A 24,270-nucleotide genomic window follows, 5' to 3' on the forward strand; every position below is an offset into this window, starting at 1 on the left:
CCTCCCTTCCTGTCTGAAACAGGAGGCTGAACTGACACTGTTTGCTGATGATACAAACATCATTATTAATCCAGTAAAAGAAACTCCACTTGAAAATGATACAAATAAGGTCTTTGGAAAAGTCATTTATTGGTTTTCTGCAAATGGGATTGCTCTATACATTGAAAAAACACAGTACATCCAATTTTCTGGTGCAAAAAGTACAGTTCCTTCAATAAATATATCACATCAACAGACGTCAGTAGATAGGGTAGAGCATACTAAGTTTGTGGGTGTACATATAGATGAGAATTTTAATTGGAAAATTCATATTTTGGATCTTCTAAAGCGACTAAGTTCAGCAACTTTTACAATCAGAATAATTGCCAATTTTGAGGATATAGAAATTATTAAGCTAACATACTTTGCATACTTTCACTATCTGATGTCATACGGAATAATATTTTGGGGTAACTCAACATTTAATCTAAAAGTATTCACTGCTCAAAAGAAAGTGGTTAGAATAACGTGAGGGGTTCATAGTCGCACATCTTGTAGGCATCTCTTTAAAAGATTGGTAATTGTTACAAGGGCCTCACAGTACATTTACTCACTAATAAAATTTGTTCTCAACAATATGGACCAGTTTAAAAACAACAGTGACATTCATGATTACAATACCAGAAAAAAAAGACTCACACTACCCTTTAGTCAACCTATCTTTGGGACAGAAAGGGGTAAATATGGTGCTATAAGAATTTTCGACAAATTACCAGATGAAATAAAATGTCTGACAGACAGCAGTAATAGCTTCAAAAATAAATTGAAATCGTATCTCCTTGACAACTACTTCTATACCATAGACGAATTCTTGAATAAGAATAAATAAATCTATAAATAAAGTACATGCATTTTGTGCCATTTAATTGAATTGGGTAAATAATAGAAATATTAATCTTTAACTCTGTATTGTAATATATATATTAAAAAATCTTCTTTCATATGTGCATTGCTTGTGCACTTGACACATACCACGTCATAACGGCTAACGTACTGTGCGATTGATCAATGGAACACGCAACCAATTAACTAACTAACTATGCGTTTCGAATAACAAATAACAGAAGTATGTGTTGTGAGAAAACTGCTTTCGTAATCGAAAGTTTCCTTGAAATACGGACTGAAGAACTAATTCTCGGCTTATGTTCTCTTCCTGAAATTGCTATGTTTGGTCGGTTTCCAATCTCTTCGTCTCACAGACTGCACCGCGTGAGCTTTTCGGGTTGGATTGACAGGAACTCTGAGGTCAAATGACATAAAGAAAACAAAATAAAAGTAAACAGAGCAACCAAGATTAATGTATATAAAAGAAAATATCATTTGAAGGGGTACACATACAAATGAAATGTGATTCCCTTACACTTTACACTATAATGACAACGGTTAGTACACCCATATGTGTTGCAATTGGAATTTTTGATCAAAACACTTACATCGGAAGCTTATGTTTGGGGCTACTAACAGGGCGGATGTGCACTTCAGGGCTGTGACGTTATGACAACTCCTCTTAACCTCCATGTTCATCACTGTTTTAAATCAACAGGAACTGTTGTTGACTTCTGACTGCATCACCGGCCTCACGTTGCCTTTTCTTATTGGGCTTTTCCTATTGTCCTAAAAATGAGACGCCAAGGTAAATATGCATACTCTGGGTAGAAAAACATCCACCATTCCACTCATGCAGAATTAATACTGGTCGTGTACACCGGTACCAAATAGTGATTGGAAATCTCTTGTGAATGAAGGAATGAGAATAATAATAGTAACAATGACAAACTAATAATGAATGAAATTATTGTAGTATGGAAGAAGGCTGACCAATTAAAAATAAAAATAAACAGAAATAAGCTTATCTTTCAGTTGGCATAATGCAGAGGTTTTCTTAGCATTTTGTTACAAATTTACGTTCTATTTGCAGATTACAAAGAAAAAACTGAATCGATACACATCGGTAGCCCAACGAGGTCTACCCTTGCCTTAGATCAAGAGACAAGCATGGTGCCATGGAGAAAACATGACACTGCTTATTTAGTTGTACGCTATTGCTCCGGTGTTAGTTAATGCAGATATTTCACAACATAAAATACGAAACTGGTTGAAATTTGAGCGTAAATGACAGTCCTAAGGTCAAAAATAGAATTTACGATCTCGATCTCGTACGAAGACTATTCACATTTCTTCATCACTATGGAAAGAGAATATTACGAGAATTAAGGGTGATCATTCAGCACCAATCCCGAAAGTGAATGAATGATCACGAAGTGTCACATATCGTCAGCATCGTTGCCAAATCTTAACTGCATTAGCAATACAAAGAACTCCATGGACAGTTCACAGCGTCCTCACCGCTGTCCACAACCTGTTCCAGCAAACAGATGAGTTGCACACTTATCTTCTTTGGCTTGGGTGAAAGCTTTCTCTAATAAAACAAAAATATGTACAAAAATTCCTTGCCCAACATGTCACGAAACTTTGAGGGTATGCACACTGTTGACCTCAAACGAATTGTATGTTAGTCCTGCCTTGTGTCACAAACAACTTGAATATAAGGAACACGATCAATATCCGGAGATGTTATGGATGATAGACTACCACATCGATGACACTGAGTAATAAATCAAGCCGAGGATTCAAAAGAAGAAAATTGAATGTAAGGCTATTGAAACAGAAACAAAACACAAGAAATTGGCAAACGTGCAATTGTTCACGTTCATTTGGTTTTCACCTCCATAAGCTTGTTCATTGCTTCCATACATTTTTCCCGTCGTGTCTGATATCGCGATGATGAGTAAAATTCAGATCCGCCACTGATAGCTGTTTTGACTCTCTTAAGAGTCATTCTCTTGTATTATTAGTGATGTAGCTTCGTATTCACGAATCAGATGTGTATGGCTACCCTTGAGAGGTTGCCAGAGGACATGACAAGGAGGGTTAAAATTCATCACTTACTTGTGACAGTTAGCAGCTCAATTAAAATAGCAGTGAAAGTAAGTGATAAGCACAAATTCTGCCGCAACATTGGAACTGATTTTGAAAGCAGCTACCATTTTGGAAAGTGAGCACTTTACAACTAGGTGGACAAAGCACTGCTGCATTAAACACTATCTCATTGCCATAATCGAAGCTGAAGCAGCTAGCTTGCAACTTGAAAGATGCGAGTAGGGGTAGCTTACGCCTAAAACAACGTTCTTGGAATCAAAAACATTTACTTTAGTAACTCTACGTGATATCTTAAGTGGGAATTATTCAGAATATTTCATGGAGATGACAGCAAAATTTCAAGCGAATTTGACAGGATAAATCAGTCCCACGCCCGAAAATCACTGTCAAGCAACACGGTAGCCAAACAATGTCTAAGATGCTTCACTGTCGTGACCACGCTACCGGCCAGAAGAATCAGGTTTAGTAACTCTGCCACAACCGCAAGATAGCTACGAATTTGTGGTCACGACAGATGACAAGGAGAAGACAAGTTAATTTATCAGCGTAAATCAGTCCCACGCTTGAATTTCACTATTTTGATCAGATTAGATTTACTTTCATTCCAATTGATCCGTAGTGAGGAGGTCCTACAGGATGTAGAACATGTCAGAAAAACAACAATACATGACAAATATTTACAACTCAAACAAATAAGCTAATGTACCATTCCACAGGTCCTAAACTGAATGATCGTCATTTTTTAATGAACACTATATGAAAGAATCATTTTACAAATACTAATGCACTGAATTTAAAATTAAAAAAAGTTTTTTAACTTATTTATAAGATAATAAATGTGTAATACAACTACTATAATACTTATTTACAATGAACACATTACTGCACTGAAATGGTGCAGAAGTTAAATTGTACTTACACACACACACACACTCTCTCTCTCTCTCTCTCTCTCTCTCTCTCTCTCTCTCTCTCTCTCTCTCTCTCTCTTTCACACACACACACACACACACACACACACAAATACACACACACACTTATTTACGATGAACACGTTGCTGCACTGAAATTGTGCAGAAGTTATATTGTTCTTAAATATACACAAATCAGTTGCTTCTACTGTGAAATTCATCATTGGAATAAAGGAGTTGGCCATCAAAAAATCCTTTAGGCTTCTATTAAACTGAATTTCATTGGTTGTTAAGCTTTTTATGGCTGCTGGCAAGTTATTGAAAATGTATTTTCCTGAATAATGCACACCTTTTTGTACAAGACTGAGTGACTTTAAATCCTTGTGAAGATTATTCTTATTTCTAGTATTGATTCCATGAATTGAGCTGATAGTTTGAAGAAGTGATTTATTTTTAATGACAAATTTTATTAAAGAATAAATATATTAGGAAGCAGTAGTTAGTATCCCTAGTTCCCTAAACAGGCTTCTGCAGGATGTTCTTGAGTTCACACCACATATAACTCTTACTGCACGTTTTTGTGCCCGGAAAACTATAGCTTGGCTTGATGAATTACTCCAAAAAATAATCCCATATGACATTATGAAATGAAATTTTTTTAAATGTGCAAAATGTTTATTATTGTTACAATCTTATTTCAATAAAATAAATACTGGAGATAGCAGAATTTCACAGTGGCTGTGAAAATATATTTACATAATTTCCAGTCAAATTGGGTCAAACTTTATTATTTTAAAAGATAAATAATGATCATGACTGCATTAACTACTTCTATAAATCCTTAAATACATATACACAATATATTACAAATAAAAATAATTCTGGTTAACATGAGGGAACTGACAAAAGCAACTGTATAATAAATATATCAAAGAAATAAACATAACGTACAAAAATAAAGTCACACACACTCCAATATTAATACTTCGTTATTGCTTTACACATTACTCCATCCTGGTTACAACATCCCAGTGTTGTAACAAGAAGGTAGGCAAACAATGGACAAGACGCTGCAATGTCTTGACTACGCTACAGGCGAGAAGAATCGGGTTTCGTAGCTGTGCCACAGCTACAAGTAGCTTCGAATTTGTGACCACGACCATTCTTTCGCACTAACTCAGATGCTGGTTATAGTGTTACAACTGTAAATGGAAGACTAGGTTCGATAGTTTTGTTTCGCTGCTTTTCGAAGTAGTTATTCTAATGGATGAACTAGGGTTTTAACTGGCTTTTATTTACATAGCTATGTAAACTAACATGAAAATTCCGTATTGTTAAAAGCGTGTTTCAGTTATGACTTTCGATTGCGGATACATTTCACAAGTTTTCTGGCAACCTCGATCCAGTACCTCGTGGGAGCAGGAATCATGACAACCAATACCAAGCAACAGCACCTGATAAAAGTTGCTGGGAAGATTCTAATGAACTAGCAGTGACGTGGATTCGGATTCTTCACATCATATAGGGATCAAACGAGAGGGGAACAATACCAGATCAGTGAACAGGCCAGTCAGTACGCTACGTGTTATATGTATAGATCTCAATGTGAAAAACGTATTAAGCTGCAGAAATGCACATTGGCCGCATCTACAGTTTAGTTTCTGTGCCTGTGTAGTGCCAGATTAATGTCAATTACTTTTTATTCTATTGAAAGAAGCTTTTATTGCAAGCTGTCAGTTCTATCGCTTTTCTATCGCTTTCGCCTTGTCGTGCGGTTAGCAGGGTCGGTCATGGTTAACCGGAATTGGCATGTTAATTTTAAGGGGTGGCCAGATGCCCTTCCTGCCGCCACCCTGTACCCCCCAGGACGGAATTAGTGTACCCAAGCTGTCTGCGTCGAGTGTAAATCGTGAAATAGTATGAATGTGTTTCAAATGGCTGTGAGTCGTGTAACTGGGGCGGGACGTGGGGATCAGCCAGGTATTCACCTAGTTGGATGTGGAAAACCGCCTAAAAACCACATCCAGGATGGCCAGCACACCGGCCGTCGTCGTTAATCCGCCGGGCGGATTCGATCCGGGGCTGGCGCGCCTACCCGAGTCCAGGAAGCAGCGCGTTAGCGCTCTCGGCTATCCTGGCGGGTTCATTGCAAACTGTCAATGTAAGTGTTTTATTGGCTTGTATTTTGGAGAAATTGTAATCATCATGGAAAACTATATACCTCCATATCTTATATACTGTATGCTGCATAAGCAGAAACTAATATCACAAGCTTCGCTATACCTGCACTGACGTTATACAGGGTGTATCAAGAAGAATCATCGAACTAATAAACATATACAATGAATTTTGTTTTTTGTGAACGGGAAACTGAAAAAGTTTTTTTGGTATCTTTTCACAGGCGTTCAACATGCCTCCGCTTGATATCCACGGCATATTTCAATGCGGTATTATAATTGTTCCCACACTGCAGAGAGCATGTCTTGAGTTGCAGCTTCTTCAGCTGCTGTTATGCGATGTCTCAGTTCATTCATTGTTGTCTGTAATGGTGGCACATAAACAGAGTCTTTTGTAGACCCTCCCCCCCCCCCCCCCCAAGAAATAATCACACACAGTCAGGTCCGGTAACGTTGGATCCCACTAACGTAAGACTGAATCGGTCCAGTCCGACTGATCCATCGTTCGGTAATCCTTTCATCTAAGAATTCCCGCACTTCCAGGTGCCAGTGTGGCGGCGCCCAATCCTGTTGGTAAATGAAGTACTTCGAAGCAGTCTCCAACTGTGGGAAAAAAATTCTCGACTATATCGAGATATGTGGATCCTGTAGCACTGTTCTCGACAAAGAAAAATGAACCATACGCCTTTTCCCATGAAACTGCACAAAACACATTAAATTTTGGAGAGTCCCTCTCGTGTTGTACAACTTGATGTGACTGTTCCGTACCCCACGTTGTGACGATTCGCCTTTCCATTTAAATGGAAGAATACTTTCATCCTCCGTCTTTCCAAGAACGAAATTACAGAATTCCACACGTTTTTGTTTGTCACCTTCACGAAGAGCTTTCAGTAGCTGAATTTTGTTTTGTTTCATGTGTAAACGTGGATGCAACACACGCCCGACGGATGTCAGGGGCATGATGAGCTGTCGAGCTGCACGGCGAACGGATTCCTGCGGACTCCTTGTGAAACTAGTCCGACGTCTGTATAAGACACGAGGGGACGTCCACAGCTCGTGGTCGTGCGGTAGCGTTCTCGCTTCCGGCGCCCGGGTTCCCGGGTTCGATTCCCGGCAGGGTCACGGATTTTCTCCGCCTCGTGATGACTGGGTGTTGTGTGATGTCCTTAAGTTAGTTAAGTCTAAGTAGTTCTAACTTCTAGGGGACTTATGGCCATAGATGTTAAGTTTCATAGTGCTCAGGGCCATTTGAACCATTTTGAACACTCGGGGACGGCCCTGCGATTTGTCTTTACACAAACAACCTGTTTCTCTGAATTCTTCATGCCAGCGTCTAATAATCTGTGCTGTAGGAGGATCCACAACATTCCTAGTACGAAAGTTAAGCTGAACAGTTATTACTGACCCGCATTGTGCAAAACGTAGTAAACAAAATGCTTTCTGTCGTTCCGTCACCATTTTTACTAGAACTGAAGTGGGAGCACACTGCTGCTATCTATCGGGGACCATGTAAACGTCAAGAGTTTGCTCTTTCCAACAGTACGTTATTCACACACATATTTCACATAACATAATAGTTTTGATTATTTTAAATCAGAAAATTCTTTTTGACACGCCCTGTACAACACCGGCTTTAACAGCTCCCTTCCACGCAGGAAAATATCACAAATGAGGAATTCTAGATTAAATATAACTGAATGCCTTAAATATAGATAACCCGAAGGGTGACATTGGAAGGCATCACGCGCTCACGCCTCTCATCTGAGAGCGCACGTAAGACGAGCACAATAAGCACTTTACTTCACAGCAGTTTCTAGCACGGTTAACAGCTGACAACATCGCTGCAAATATGTGGCGTCTCTGTGATAGTCACTTTACCTCTGCGTGTGGTCCTGAATTGTTCCGTTGAATTCACTTGGCATTTCCACCTCGACGAGTTATGCTACATAATCCTCATATAAGATGACACACTGAGACAGAAAATTTAGTTTTGGTACCTCTCATAAGTAGAAACTTTTCTCATGCATAATGTTACTGTATGTCGCTCAGCGACCAGTACTGCGATGAGAGAGAGCTGTCCCCAGCAGCGTTTCGTTAGGTCACTGATTCTGCATGTCTTGTGATGCAGTGGCGGTGTTTGTGGTCATTTCTTACCGTAGGGCAGACCAGTGCCCCTAATGTCCTCGTTTTCCGTTTTATTTAGTGGAGTGCTAATAGCTAGAAGAAATTTTTTAACAAAAGCTGACGAGAAACCTTACAGAACATGTCTACTTACGAATACACATCAAACAAAAGTTTTGCACCACCTGGGTTCCAAGAACTCCTGAAGATAGACGTTCATTGTGGATATTGTATCACAGACACAGTCCCTTTGACTGTTCAGAGATGTCACTAAACCCGCCCAAAGGTGTAAACAACCATGCATGAGCAGCGCCTATAAAACGCAGGGGGTCCGACAGCCGATCAGTTCCAGTCATTCAACCGGGAAGGAGGTACGCGGCTCGTGTTCTCTGTAGTTCAAGCATGTCTAGAAGGACAATAGCGTGATTCGATCGCGTCCGCATTTGTGCTATTAACCCTCTGATTCTAGCACAGTTACTCGCAGTCTGGTAGCATCCTCCACGAAATCGGGTCCACGCATGTCTCTGTTATGGGTCGTGCAGCAGCCATCGCCGGTCCAGGCAGACATCTCTACCAGACTAGTTCGCAATTCTAAGTCCGCACGTGTGGAATCAAAACGACACGAGCCATCCCCAGGCTCCATGGTAGCAGCCGAGCTCCTGCTCTGGAGGGCAGCAGTTCACAGCCAGAGCGGTACTGCTGACATCCAGCTCCACCAGGGCGAGCTTCTTACCTGGCAGTGGTGGACGCCTACGAGTATTCAGCAGATATTCGTGGCCCTGGCCCTGGCACTGCTCACACAGCGCCACATAGAGCATACTAAGGCACGCACTAGTTAAACAGCGTCAGAAAACAGGACACACGAGTCAAACTGCCATCTCGCCGACACGATCTTCCGGTGTCAGGGACACCACAGACAAACCACGCGGCTGCGGAGGGCTTATGTGGTGGCGTCGCAGCACTTCAGGTCTGTAGTTCAGACTAAATAACAGATGCAGCGGGGTTTTCCTAATCACCCCTGGCCACCACTACGTGATAACAGCCCCACCTACTCTTGAGTAGCAGTAATTCAGATAATACCCAGTTTACTGCTAGATCACAGGTGTAGATGTCGCAGAACAGCAGTAGCAGAAGACAAGACTTCCTCCAGAAATTGCTGCAGCCTACAATGTTGTCCGATTGTGCAGATAGCCGGAAACAGGGTATTATCAGCGTGGCCAGTTTATTTGTCCCATGTCGTGATGGGCGCGCACTCAGACTGGTGTTATGCCGAACAGTGTACATGTTGCACCTTAAAACATTCGGAAACTCCTTAATTTTTCGGTATCTTCTTTTTTATTTTTGTTTCTTGTATTTTTTAATTTATGAAGAAGGCTGCAGCTCACAATAAGTGAATGCCATCAATTAAAAATGATACAAGAAAATGTATTAAACTTCTGTTACAGTTCTGACTAGAGACGACAGTCTGACAACACTCTCCATCGCAAAATAAAAATGGTCTAGAAAGAATTAATTAGGAAAGAATCATGTGGAAAATCATTACCAGAACAAAGCATCAAACAAATCGAATAATTAATAACTAAGAGAACATTAATTACTGAGAATCTCATTTGAAAATTCATTAGTGACATAGGCCTGACTCGAACTCGCTTTATTCGCATGCCAGCTGCCGCAATATATATCACAAGAGCCGAACTTTATAAAATCCATGTTCATTTGAAATACAGACCATCAGGTTACCAATAAATTGAAGTTTTAAAGTGAATCCACGACTACCCACGGATTTACACTAGAACGTTGAACTATGGTAATGTATTTATCCATGAAATTATAATGTTCCAGCCTTCCATCAGTGGAAAATTTTAGCATCGTTATAAAATGTACAAATCAGCACAAGAATCTTCTATGACACTATATGAACTCCAAAATCGCTGACGTTCAAATTCATTTATGGTTCAGCTAATTCAGTCTATGCAAGATGTAGCCTCTGTAAGTTATTAAATACATATTTAAGAGGTTTTTCCGTGCATCTCTGTCCGCTGCTGTCTTCTGCCAGTTGAAGCCCGCAACTTTCCTGAGTTCCTTATCCCAGCGATCATTTGGTCTCCCTGGTGGTCTTCGTTTTTCTCTGGGACTCCACTCTAAAAGTGATTTTGTCCTTCGTTCGTACACTATGTCCTGCCCACTGCCATTTTAGAGTCTTAACCCGTTCTATAATATCTTTTACTCCTGTTATTTTTCGAATGTCTTCACTTGTCTGTTGATCTTTCTTAGTGACACCTAACATTGACCTTTCCATAGCTCTCTGAGCAGTTCTAAGTTTCCTTTTGAAAAATTCATTTAAAGTCCAAGTTTCACACCCGTACGTTAAAACCGGTAGGACACACTGATCAAAGACTGTTTTCTTTAAGTAGACTGGCATGTTAGGTTTGAAAACAGTTGCATTCCTTCCGTAAGCCCTCCAACCCAGTTTAATTCGACGAAAAATTTCAGGTTTCAAATCCCTTTTTGTGTCAATTAATTACCCCAGATAAAAGTATTCTGTAACATTGGTTAGGATGTTGCCGTTCAGTGTTACTTGTCCTGCAACTACCCACTTATTACGCATAATCTTAGTTGTGGAGTGATTTATTTTAAGTCCAACTGCCTGACAACGATCTGTTAAGTCTTTTATAGATGACTGAATTTCCATCTTACTGTTAGCTGGGACCACTATACCGTCAGCAAATCTCAAGTTGGGGAGCCTTTTACCATTTATCCTCATTCCTCTGTTGTTCCAAACAATTTTGGACATAGCCATCTCGAGAACTGCTATAAATAACTTCGAGGATATAGGATCGTCCTGCTTTTCTCCTTATCCAATGCGAAATACACACTTGTTTTTTTCCTATGTTGATAGATGCTACAGACGTGTCACAAATGTTGCACAATATGTTTTTTTTTTCCACTCCTTGCTCGGCCAGTGCTTGTATGGCTGCATTGTGGCTGACAGAGTCAAAGGCTTTTTCGAGGTCAATGAAGGCTGTGCATAGTAGCGTTTCATACTCATTGGCTCGACTAATTACCTCACGCAGTGTGTTTATATGGTCAATCGTATTGAAATCACTGCGGAATCCAGCTTGTTCTATGGGCTGTGCAGTTTTCACTACCATTTATCAGGACTTTAGTAAACACTTTACATATAACAGAAAGTAAGCTAATGCGGTAGTTCTTCAGATCGTCAATACTTCCCTTCTTATGTAGTAAGATTATGTTTGCTTTGTTCCAGCAGGTTGGGAAGCTGCCATTCTGTACACACGAAGTATATACACTACTCGCCATTAAAATTGCTACACCACGAAGATGACGTGCTACAGACGCGAAATTTAGCCGACAGGAAGAAGATGCTGTCATATGCAAATGATTAGCTTTTCAGAGCATTCACATGAGGTTCGTGCCGGTGGCGACACCTACAACGTGCTGACATGAGGAAAGTTTCCAACCGATTTCTCATACACAAACAGCAGTTGACCAGCGTTGCCTGGTGAAACGTTGTTGTGATGCCTCGTGTAAGGAGGAGAAATGCGTACCATCACGTTCCCGACTTCGATAAAGATCGGATTGTAGCCTATCGCGATTGCAGTTTATCGTATCGCGACATTGCTGCTCGCCTTGGTCGAGATCCAATGACTGTCAGCAGAATATGGAATCGGTGGGTTCAGGAGGGTAATACGGAAAGCCGTGCTGGATCCCAACGGCCTCGTATCACTAGCAGTCAAGATGACAGGCATCTTATCCGCATGGCTGTAACGGATCGAGCAGCCACGTCTCGATCCCGGAGTCAACAGATGGGGACGTTTGCAAGACAACAACCATCAGCTCGGAGACCATGGCTGCGGTTGCCCTTGACGCTGCATCACAGACAGGAGCGTCTGCGATGGTGTACTCAACGACGAACCTGGGTGCATGAATGGCAAAACGTCATTTTTTCGGATGAATCCAGGTTCTGTTTACAGCATCATGATGGTCGCATCTGTGTTTGGCGACATCGCGGTGAAAGCACATTGGAAACGTGTACTCGTCATCGCCATACTGACGTATCACACGGCGTGATAGTATGGGGTGCCATTGGTTACACGTCTCGGTCACCTCTTGTTCGCATTGACGCAGTTTGAACAGTGGACGTCATATTTCAGATATGTTACGACGCGTGGCTCTAACTTTCATTCGATCCCTGCGAAACCCTACATTTCAGCAGGATAATGCCTGACCGCATGTTGCAGGTCCTGTACGGGCCTTTCTGGATACAGAAAATGTTCGACTGTTTCCCTGGTCAGCACATTCTCCAGATCTCTCACCAATTGAAAACGTCTGGTGAATGGTGGCCGAGCAACTGGCTCGTCACAATACGCCAGTCACTACTCTTGATGACCTGTGGTATCGTGTTGAAGCTGCATGGGCAGCTGTACTTGTGCAGTTCTGTTTGACTCAGTGCCCAGGCGTCTCGACCATTATTACGGCTAGAGGTGGTTGCTCTGGGTACTGATTTCTCAGGATCTATGTACCCAAATTGCGTGAAAATGTAAACACATGTCAGTTCTAGTATAATATATTTGTCCAATGAATACCCGTTTATCACCTGCATTTCTTCTTGGTGCAGCAATTTTAATGACCAGTAGTGTACTTTAGCCAGATGTTTCTATGTTTCCTCCCCTGTAAGCTTTCATATGTCAATTGTCAGACCATCATAACCCCCTGCTTTACCGTTCTGCATCTCGTTTATAGCTTTTCTTATTTATTCAGGGAGGATTTTGGGGACTTCATCATCATCTGTCCAAATAACGTGTACAAACTAATTTCAAAACAAACACAGAAATGTGTGGAGAGTCAGACTAACACACGTTTCCTGAAAAGGGGAACTGCCTTTTCAGTAACTGCAAGGGCAGCAGTATGAATGACTGACTGAGCGACTGTTGTAACATTAACCTGCATAGGCTTCCTAGATTGGTACTGTGAACGGTTGAAATCAAGGGGAAGCTGCAGACGTTATTTTTCCTGAAGAGGACAAATCTATTGTATGCCTTAATGCTGATTATATCCACTTGGGTAAAGGTATTTGTGATGGACAGCAGACTCTCATTCGGATTTACGGGCAGGCAGGAGAATGTCGTAGCCAGAAAAATCAACTCTGGCGCTCTTCGGGCCGGAGTGAGAAACGTTAGGTCTCTTAATCAAGTAGGTGAGCTAGAGAGCTTCAGAAGAGAAATGGGTAGGTTGAAGTTAGATTTAGACGGAATTAGTGATAAGTGGTGACAAAATGAACTGTATTTCTGATAAAGTCAGTAACGGTAAACAGCACAATACCATATGTATATAACGTTGAACCTGGGATAACAGTAATAAAACTAGAATGCTCCTCTAGTTCTGTAAACAGCGTGGTGAACACAATGCCATAGCCAAGATAGACATAAAGTCAAGACCCATGACAGTACTACAAGTATGAATATATATGATACGATCTAGCCCAACGAGATGAAGAGAGTGAAATAATGTATCATGAGATAAACAAAATTATTCATTTTGCTAAGGAAAAGTCGTATAGATAACATCGAGAAATGGTTGTAACTAATCCCTTGCATTATTTAATCTCTACATTTAGCAAGTGGTAAAGAAAACCAAAGATAAATTTGGAAAAAGAATTGAAGTTCAAAGAGAGGAAATAAAAATGTTAAGATTTGATGATGACATTGTGATTCTGCAAAGGTCTTTGGTCATTTGAATGAAATGGATAGTGACTTCAGAAAAAAATGTTATTATAAGTTGAATGTCAGCTAAAGTAATACAGAGCTCCTGGAGTGTTGAATAATTAAATCAAATGAGGTGACACTGAGGGAAATATATTAGCAAGCGAGACACTAAAAGTGGTGGATGAATTTTGCTGTTTGGCCAACAAAATAAATTACAAGAATGAAATTTGCAGTCTGTAGCTGAGTGTGTGCTAATACGAAATTTCGTGGCAGATTAAAACTGTGTGTCCGATCGAGACTCGAACTCGAGACCTCTGCCTTGTCCGGGCAAGTGCTCTACTTGCCTGCTAAAGACAATGGTCCCGAGTTCGGGTCTCGTTCCCGCACACAATTTTAATCTGCCAGGAAGTTTCAAAATAGATGACGGTGGACGATATAGAGAGGATATAAGAAACAGACTGGCAATAGCAGGAAAGAGTTTTTGAAACAGGTAATTATGTAAAAATCCAACACCAATCCATGTGTTCCTAGTCTTTTTTCTTAAATTATTTTTCTGAAGTGTAGATTTGAATGTAGCTAAGTGAATCGCTGGAGATAAGAGAAGCACAGCAGTTTTTGAAATGTTGTAATACAGAGGAATGCTAAATATTAGATGAGTAGATTGGATATCTAAAGACAGGTAATCGAATCGAAGGGAAAAGACATATATGGCACAAGTTGACTAGATGAAGAGAACTGTTGATACAACATATCCTAAAGGTATCAAGGAATCGGGAATTGGTAACGGAAAGAAATAGAAGGTAAAAATTATGGAAGGCTCGAATACAGTAAATAGGTTGAAATAAATGTAGATTTCAGTAGCTGCGCAGAGATAGACTGGCATGGAGAAATGCATGAAACGAGTTTTCGGATTGAAATCCACGATATATCTATACCTGCAGGAGGAGATGTGACAGAGAACTTACATTTAATGGAGACAGAGTTGGAGCCGCAGAACTTGTAGTCGTCACGGCTGAGAACGCAGCGCATGGTGTCTTGGAAGGCCTCCTCGTTTTGTTTTGGACTGTCCACGTCGAGCACCGCCGGGGCAAAGAAACCGGCGGCGGCAATCTCCGCGTGGACGGCGAGCACAAGGCCTGCGAGGGCCAGGACGACGTGAAGACGCGCCATCGTGTCGGCACACTGCCTGAGCGGTCCAGGGCGTCAGCGCCTTTTATAACGGCCGTGAGCCGTCCTTGAGGATGCGCCCATGTTGTCAGCATGAGAGGAGGCGGAGCGGATGTCGCGGCCGAACCTGCTGTCTCAAACCTCTGCACAATTTGTATGTCATCGTACGTAGAAGCCAACTTGCAATAAGCAAATGTTAAAGTATAGCCCGCTGCTGCCTCAGACAACACTTGAGTAAATGTCTTGATATCTGTGTTGCAAACGGCCGACACTGCTAAATGCTGTACTCTTACCATAAACGATGTCATAAACTCAGCATTAAGAATGGGAGACCCAGACTGTAGTTCATGTCTTAGAAAAGTCTGAGACAGGGATGCAGCAACGTCTTCGCTTTTGTAGTCTTGTCGCCGTCAGTAGCGTACAATGTGACGCTATGGTGATAATTATAACTTTGCGATCGTCTAACCACAATCGAATAAAACACAATTTTTGTGTCATACGCGTTTCGCCTTTATTGTTTGCAAGGCATCTTCAGTATCCTGGAATATTTACGTAATATTGATTGTACTATTTTGTCCATTTATGAGGTGTATAGGTTATAAACAGTTCTGGCACTTTTTGTTTTTCTGTGATGTAGCAATAATTTAAAGTTCTACTCACAGAATTCGTGGATGTTGATCTACATGCTGTGTTCTTGTTCCTGGTTTTTAGCTGTTCTTCTTCTGATAATTGCCATTCGTAATTTTATTTTTTACACTTCACAGTATTAGGACTTGAACGCACGTTTTGATGTTTGTTTTGGATTTCGTTGTCAACAGTTGAACGCAGCTGCCAGCTACTGAATGTGCTTTTGCAGTGTCTGTGATCTGTTTGTGTGTGTGTGTGTGTGTGTGTGTGTGTGTGTGTGTAAACAGGTATTTGTTTTAATATGGCTCCAAGGACAAATGGAATGTATTTTATCTTATCATTTTTTTTTTTAAATTTAGAAGAAAGCCTCTATTGATGTATGTCTGGTCATTAATCACATGTTTGTTCACAGTACGGTATTGGCTTTCTGGATGTAGTGGTTTTCCTGCATTTGTACAAGGCATTTGTTGTGGTTGTTTGTTAAGATTATTTTCATATCTTTTTCCACGTTTGTGTGATGGTGGTTGTGGTGTTTTAAGTGCTCTGAAAACGTGGAATGGTTTGTTTTGTACTTCCAGCATCTAATATGTTCTCTGTGCCGTGTTTTAAAATTCCTTCATGTCACGCCTAAGAAACTTCGAACGGCAATTATCAAAAGAAGAACAGCTATAACAAAGCAACACAAGCACAACATACACTCCTGGAAATTGAAATAAGAACACCGTGAATTCATTGTCCCAGGAAGGGGAAACTTTATTGACACATTCCTGGGGTCAGATACATCACATGATCACACTGACAGAACCACAGGCACATAGACACAGGCAACAGAGCACGCACAATGTCGGCACTAGTACAGTGTATATCCACCTTTCGCAGCAATGCAGGCTGCTATTCTCCCATGGAGACGATCGTAGAGATGCTGGCTGTAGTCCTGTGGAACGGCTTGCCATGCCATTTCCACCTGGCGCCTCAGTTGGACCAGCGTTCGTGCTGGACGTGCAGACCGCGTGAGACGACGCTTCATCCAGTCCCAAACAAGCTCAATGGGGGACAGATCCGGAGATCTTGCTGGCCAGGGTAGTTGACTTACACCTTCTAGAGCACGTTGGGTGGCACGGGATACATGCGGACGTGCATTGTCCTGTTGGAACAGCAAGTTCCCTTGCTGGTCTAGGAATGGTAGAACGATGGGTTCGATGACGGTTTGGATGTACCGTGCACTATTCAGTGTCCCCTCGACGATCACCAGTGGTGTACGGCCAGTGTAGGAGATCGCTCCCCACACCATGATGCCGGGTGTTGGCCCTGTGTGCCTCGGTCGTATGCAGTCCTGATTGTGGCGCTCACCTGCACGGCGCCAAACACGCATACGACCATCATTGGCACCAAGGCAGAAGCGACTCTCATCGCTGAAGACGACACGTCTCCATTCGTCCCTCCATTCACGCCTGTCGCGACACCACTGGAGGCGGGCTGCACGATGTTGGGGCGTGAGCGGAAGACGGCCTAACGGTGTGCGGGACCGTAGCCCAGCTTCATGGAGACGGTTGCGAATGGTCCTCGCCGATACCCCAGGAGCAACAGTGTCCCTAATTTGCTGGGAAGTGGCGGTGCGGTCCCCTACGGCACTGCGTAGGATCCTACGGTCTTGGCGTGCATCCGTGCGTCGCTGCGGTCCGGTCCCAGGTCGACGGGCACGTGCACCTTCCGCCGACCACTGGCGACAACATCGATGTACTGTGGAGACCTCACGCCCCACGTGTTGAGCAATTCGGCGGCACGTCCACCCGGCCTCCCGCATGCCCACTATACGCCCTCGCTGAAAGTCCGTCAACTGCACATTCGGTTCACGTCCACGCTGTCGCGGCATGCTACCAGTGTTAAAGACTGCGATGGAGCTCCGTATGCCACGGCAAACTGGCTGACACTGACGGCGGCGGTGCACAAATGCTGCGCAGCTAGCGCCATTCGACGGCCAACACCGCGGTTCCTGGTGTGTCCGCTGTGCCGTGCGTGTGATCATTGCTTGTACAGCCCTCTCGCAGTGTCCGGAGCAAGTATGGTGGGTCTGACACACCGGTGTCAATGTGTTCTTTTTTCCATTTCCAGGAGTGTATATGTAGATCAACATGCACGAAATCTGTGAGTACAACCTAAGTTATTACTGCATCTCAGAAAAACAAAAGTGCCAGAACTGTTTATAAACCATTTATACAACGTCATAAATGGAAACCAAATAAATACCTTACGAAGAATAAAGGAGAAACACCGACGGCAAAAAAATTATGTTTTATTTAGTTGTGATTAAACGGTCCCAAAGCAATAATTAACAAACCGTAAAGGGGTGTAGTCTTTCGCTCCTACTGGTCGGTCTAGGCCTGTACATCGAAGAAGCGATAAGGAAATTAAAGAAATATTCGTGAGCTACATTAAAAGTCAGGTTGTAAGGTTGTCAGTGATAAGATTCCTTCTAACACTGTTATTCTCAGTGAAACAGCAGAAGAATTGCGGGACCTGTTGAATGGAATGAACAGCTGAAAATTGTTCGTTAAAATGTTAACTTTCAAATTATTCATTCTCCTGCAAGTTCTGATTCGCAGGTATGTTGCAAATATATACACTGAAGCGCCAAAGAAACTGGTATAGGCATGCGTATTCAAATACAGAGATATGAAAAAGGCTGAATATGGCCCTGTGTTCGGCAATGCCCATATAAGACAACCGTCTGGCGCAGTTGTTAGATCGCTTGCTGCTGCTACAACGGCAGTTTATCATGATTTGGGTGAGTCGGAACATGGTGTTATTGTCGGCGCACGAGCTATGGGACACAGCATCTCCGAGGCTGCGATGAAGTGGGGATTTTCCCGTACGACCGTTCCACGAGTGTACCGTGATTATCAAGAATCCAGTGGTAGTTGGAGTGATGTGGAACCCCTGATACGTCTAGATACGACTCTGACAGGTGACACGTACATTAGCATCCAGTCCACCTGCATCCATTCAGGTCCATTGTGCATTCCGAAGGACTTGGGCAATTCCGGAAGGACAATGCGACATCCCACACGTCCAGAATTGCTACAGAGTGACTCCAGAAACACTCTTCTGAGTTTAAACTCTTCCTCTGGCCATCAAACTCCCGAGACATGAACATTATTGAGTACATCCGGGATGGCTTGTAACGTGTTTTCCAAAATAGATTTCCACCCCTTCGTACTCCTACGGATTTATGGACAGCCCTGCAGGGGTCATGGTACCAATTGCCTCCAGTACTACTTCAGATATTTCTGGAGTCCATGCCACGCCGTGTTGCGGCACTTCTGCGTGTTCGCGGGGGCCTTACACGGTATTAGGCAGGATCACTAGTTTCTTTGGTTCCTCAATGCATTACAGCCTGATTAGTCGAGTGACGGCATTTCTGCTATGACGTACTTTGGAGGCACCATGTAAGAGCCAGTCACAGGCCTGCGCTGGTCGGATAGCATGTTTGTGACCCCCGTTCAACGAGGGGTAAGGCATTTCTCTTTCCGTTCTACATTCTGATTCTGTCACTGTCTCCATCTTTTTATGGACGATTGGTATCTCAGCTTGCTCGTGGATCTAATTACTTGAATAGAAGTGTGGTGAAGTTGCAGCATGTATTTTGCAGCTTGGTGTAACATTTGTCTGCGGCACTTTCAGATCTTTAAAGGTGCCTTCACTTGTCTTCTGACTTAATTTCCGTTATGGATGTGGTGTCTGGTCTTTCGAACGTGTCCGAAAGAACGGACACTATTTAGATTCTGCAGCCACTATGAACCAAGACACAAAGAAAATAAAGACGTTAGCTGTTGGTGGGCACTGATTTAAAACAAGTTTAAATCAATGGGGAGGCGTGACAGGGTATTCTGTCCATTTAAAAAAACTGAACTCCGCCCGAACAGGCCGTGAAGGCCCAACAGTACCGACCGGCCCGCGTATTCTCAGCCCACAAGCGTCGGTGGATGCGGATATGGAGGGACATGTGGTCAGCACACCGCTCTCCCGGCAGTATGTCAGTAAACGAGACCGAAACCGCTATTTCTCAGTCAAGTAGCTCCTCAGTTTGCCTCACATGGCCTGAGTGCACCCCGCCTGCCAAAAGTGCACGGCAGACTGGATGGTCACCCATCCAAGTACTATCCCAGTCCGAAAGCGCTTAACCGGTGATTCCGTGAACTTGCAGTGACCATTGTGTCCGAATGGCATTGTGGTCAGGGATTTACCAAGCAACCAGGAGACCTGCAATCGAATTCCAGTGTAGCACAAACTTTCAAATTGCCCCACTGATGTAAATCACTGCTCACTGGTAGCTACACATCTGGTCATTCAAATTGCTACACCACAAAGATGACGTGCTACAGACGCGAAATTTGGCCGACAGGAAGAAGATGCTGTCATATGCAAATGATTAGCTTTCAGAGCATTCACACAAGGTTGGCGCCGGTGGCGAAACCTACAACGTGCTGACATGAGGTAAGTTTCCAACCGATTTCTCATACACAAACAGCAGTTCACCGGCGTTGCCTGGTGAAACGTTGTTGTGATGCCTCGTGTAAGGAGGATAAATGCGTACCATCACGTTCCTGACTTCGATAAAGATCGGATTGTAGCCTATCGCGATTGCAGTTTATCGTATCGCGACATTGCTGCTCGCCTTGGTCGAGATCCAATGACTGTTAGAAGAATATGGAATCGGTCGGTTCAAGAGGGTAATACGGAACGCCGTGCTGGATCCCAACAGCCTCGTATCACTAGCAGTCGAGATGACAGGCATCTTATCCGCATGGCTGTAACGGATCGAGCAGCCACGTCTCGATTCCGGAGTCAACAGATGGGGACGTTTGCAAGACAACAACCATCTGCACGAACAATTCGACGACGTTTGCAGCAGCATGGACTATCAGCTCGGAGACCATGGCTGCGGTTACCCTTGACACTGCATCACAGACAGGAGCGCCTGCGATGGTGTACTCAACGACGAACCTGGGTGCACAAATGGCAAAACGACATTTTTTCGGATGAATCCTAGTTCTGTTTATACCATCATGATGGTCGCATCCGTGTTTGGCGACATCGCGGTGAACGCACATTGGAAGCGTATATTCGTCATCGCCATACTGGCGTATCACCCGGCGTGATGGTATTGGGTGCCATTGGTTACACGTCTCGGTCACCTCTTGTTCGCATTGACGGCACTTTGAACAGTGGATGTTACATTTCAGATATGTTACGACCCGTGGCTCTACCCTTCATTCGATCACTGCGAAACCCAACATTTCAGCAGGATAATTCACGATCGCATGTTGCAGATCCTGTACGGGCCTTTCTGGATACAGAAAATCTTCGACTGCTGCCCTGGCCAGCACATTCTCCAGATCTCTCACCAATTGAAAACGTCTGGTCTCCCTTTGCGTTCGTGTGTGTGTGTGTGTGTGTGTGTGTGTGTGTGTGTGTGTGTGTGTATGTATGTATGTATGTTAGTGTTTTATATGCTTGTGTCGTCTTTCCTGTACAGTTCCTTTAATGTGTTAAATAGCGTGTCCTTGCATTGTGTAGTGTAGTGGTTTATTAATTTTTCTTCTGTATCTGTCAATTTGCTTCGTTTGTAATTGTGTAGTATAAACTGTGGCAGGATTTTAGTATTCTTAAATCTGCTTCCATTTTAGTTAGATCATGGTTGTGGGCTATTAAGTGATCAGCAAATATGGCATTGGAGCTCTTAGTTTTTAAGCCTCTAAGTTTACTTGACTATCTTGTTTTAAAGCTTCTGTATGTTTGTCCATACAGGGTGGTCCATTGATAGTGACCGGGCCAAATATCTCACGAATTAAGCAAGAAACGAAAAAGCTACAAAGAACGAAACTCGTCTAGCTTGAAGGGGGAAATCAGATGGCGCTATGGTTGGCCCGCTAGATGGCGCTACAATAGGACAAACGGATATCAACTGCGTTTTCTTAAACAGAAACCCCCATTTTTATTACATATTCGTGTACTACGTAAAGAAATATGAATGTTTTAGTTGGACCACTTTTTTCGCTTTATGACAGTTGGCGCTGTATTAGTCACAAACATACGGCTCACAATTTTAGAATAACGGTTGGTAACAGGTAGGTTTTTTAAATGAAAATACGTAACTTAGGTACGTTTGAACATTTTATTTCGGTTGTTCCAATGTGATACGTGTACCTTTGTGAAGCGAAAAAAGTGGTCCAACTAAAACATACGTATTTCTTTACGTACTATACGAATATGTAATAAAAATGGGGGTTCCTGTTTAAAAAAACGCAATTGATATCCGTTTGACCTATGGCAGCGCCATCTAGCGGGCCAACCATAGCGCCACCTGATTTCCCCCTTTCAAGCTAGACGAGTTTCGTTCTTTTTAGTTTTTTCGTTTCTTGCTTAATTCGTGAGATATTTGACCCGGTCACCATCAATGGACCACCCTGTATGGACAAACATACAGAAGCTTTAAAACAAGATAGTCAAGTAAACTTAGAGGCTTAAAAACTAAGAGCTTCAATGCCATATTTGCTGATCACTTAATAGCCCACAACCATGATCTAACTACAATGGAAGCAGATTTAAGAATACTAAAATACAGCCGCAGTTTATACTACACAATTACAATAGAAACAAATTTACAGATAAAGAAGACATTAGTAGAAGGAAAACAAATTAATAAACGACTACACTACACTATGCAAGGACACGCTATTTAACACATTAAAGGAACTGTACAGGAAAGACGACACAAACAGATAAAACACTTACACACACACACACACACACACACACACACACACACACACACACACACACACATGAACCCAAAGGGAGAGAAAAAAAAGGAAGTTCAGATTAGGTGCCAAACTGATATAAGAACAGCCAAACATTGACAGGGACTGGAGACAGGAGTAACTTAAACACTTGTGTTTAGTAAATCGGAAGAGTGTTATTTCCGAGTGAACTTTCACAAAATATGTGTAGTGTTTGTGTGTGCTTACTAACAACGAATGAGAATGCAGATGAGAAAGAATTTCCAAAAGCTAACTGTAAGTAATCACAAAATAAAGTCGTGAAGTACATTATCGCAAAAAAATACATTTGAGATAAAGTAAATAGTTAACTTGCCAACCACGTTAGAGTATCATCATTTAACTGCAGCTGACAGACTACCAATACGTCATAATCTACAGAGGGTCATATATAACACAGTGATGTAGAAAAAATTGAAGTACTGATAAGAGACAAAAACCGTTTTTAGGCATAATTTCCATTAGACCAATTATTACTGACGACGTGTTACATTTTACGGCAAAGAGTAAGGAATATTTACTGACTATGGCACAAATATGCTGAAACCAATTTTGGTTTATATGAAAAAACAGTTGTTTCAAAGAGGCAGACCTTAGACCCAGTATTTTAGGTTATTACCAACTACAAAATCTTATTTTCTTTTTGGTATAATCTCCTTTATCTAAAAAGACCAGGATGTTAGAGTACGGATACTCTATACCGTCAGAGACTCTGGCTGAAACCCAAAGACCAGGCGACCTCGTAGTGGGGCAGAGGGAGACCACATTAAGAACTTCTAGACCGGGATCTCCAATTCCGACACTTGACTTACAACCAAGGAAAACCTCCATCAAACCTTGGAGCATGGGAACTGTTTTTAATTTAATTCTAACACAATATGTCCCAGATGAAAAATTAGTAAGCCTGGTGTACTTTTTTTGTGAATACAGAATAAAGTCGATGAATTTTATTACAAGTGTGATATACCTTTTACTCTTTAAGCATTCGTGTTCCAGAATGACCAAGTAACTATCATAACTGTTCGTTTTACTCCGTGTACAAGAATGTTTCCCAATAAATGGCTTGTAGCATCAGAAAGTGTGGTTTTTGCACTTAAAAGAGCACACCAAAGACGTATACATAAAGCTGCTAATGACTGTCGAAGAACTGGATTAGCAGCTGAGGCTACAGTCCCTTCTTCTGTTGTAACTGTATCCATTATGAGGACACTTATTTCATAAGTTCGCCACCGAATTATTGATGAGGCTAATACAAGGGGTGGAAAAAAATATGGAAACCCAAAAACACAACAAATTACCAAATGGTTCAAATGCCTCTGAGCACTATGGGACTTAACAACTGAGGTCATCAGTCCCCATAACTTAGAACTACTTAAACCTAACTAACCTAAGGACGTCACACACATCAATGCCCGAGGCAGGATTCGAACCTGCGACCGTTGCGGTCGCGCGGTTCCAGACTGGAGCGCCTAGAACCGCTCGGCCACCCCGGTCGGCAACAAATTACCATGCTTAATACCGTCTAGGAAAACAGTTAGCATTCAAAATAGCTTCAGGTAGTTTCGTGATGAAAAAATACAGGTCCTCCATGGTTTTCTATGGGATGTTACACTTTTCTTCCTGCAAAACAGTGGCAATTTTACGTAATGATGATATAGGTGGATAGCGATCACTCCCCCTTTTCCGAAAGTAAGCTACAAGATCTCAATAATACTGCGATCAG

The 24,270-nt window shown here is 42.3% G+C and overlaps 1 protein-coding gene across 3 annotated transcripts in view; it reads right to left on the reverse strand.

Moving 5' to 3' along the window:
• Positions 1-15,090, reverse strand: part of LOC124615825 (ejaculatory bulb-specific protein 3-like) — an 89,239-nt gene extending 74,149 nt beyond the window's left edge. For all 3 annotated transcript variants that reach the window (XM_047143968.1, XM_047143966.1, XM_047143965.1), the window contains exon 1: positions 14,880-15,090. In XM_047143968.1, coding sequence (XP_046999924.1) covers positions 14,880-15,084 — 205 coding nt within the window. In that variant the 5' untranslated portion in view covers positions 15,085-15,090. The remainder of the gene's footprint in view (positions 1-14,879) is intronic.
• Positions 15,091-24,270: the final 9,180 nt, after the last annotated feature.

This window comes from Schistocerca americana, chromosome 5 (assembly GCF_021461395.2).
Source record: "Schistocerca americana isolate TAMUIC-IGC-003095 chromosome 5, iqSchAmer2.1, whole genome shotgun sequence".
In the NCBI taxonomy this organism is placed as follows: domain Eukaryota; kingdom Metazoa; phylum Arthropoda; class Insecta; order Orthoptera; family Acrididae; genus Schistocerca; species Schistocerca americana.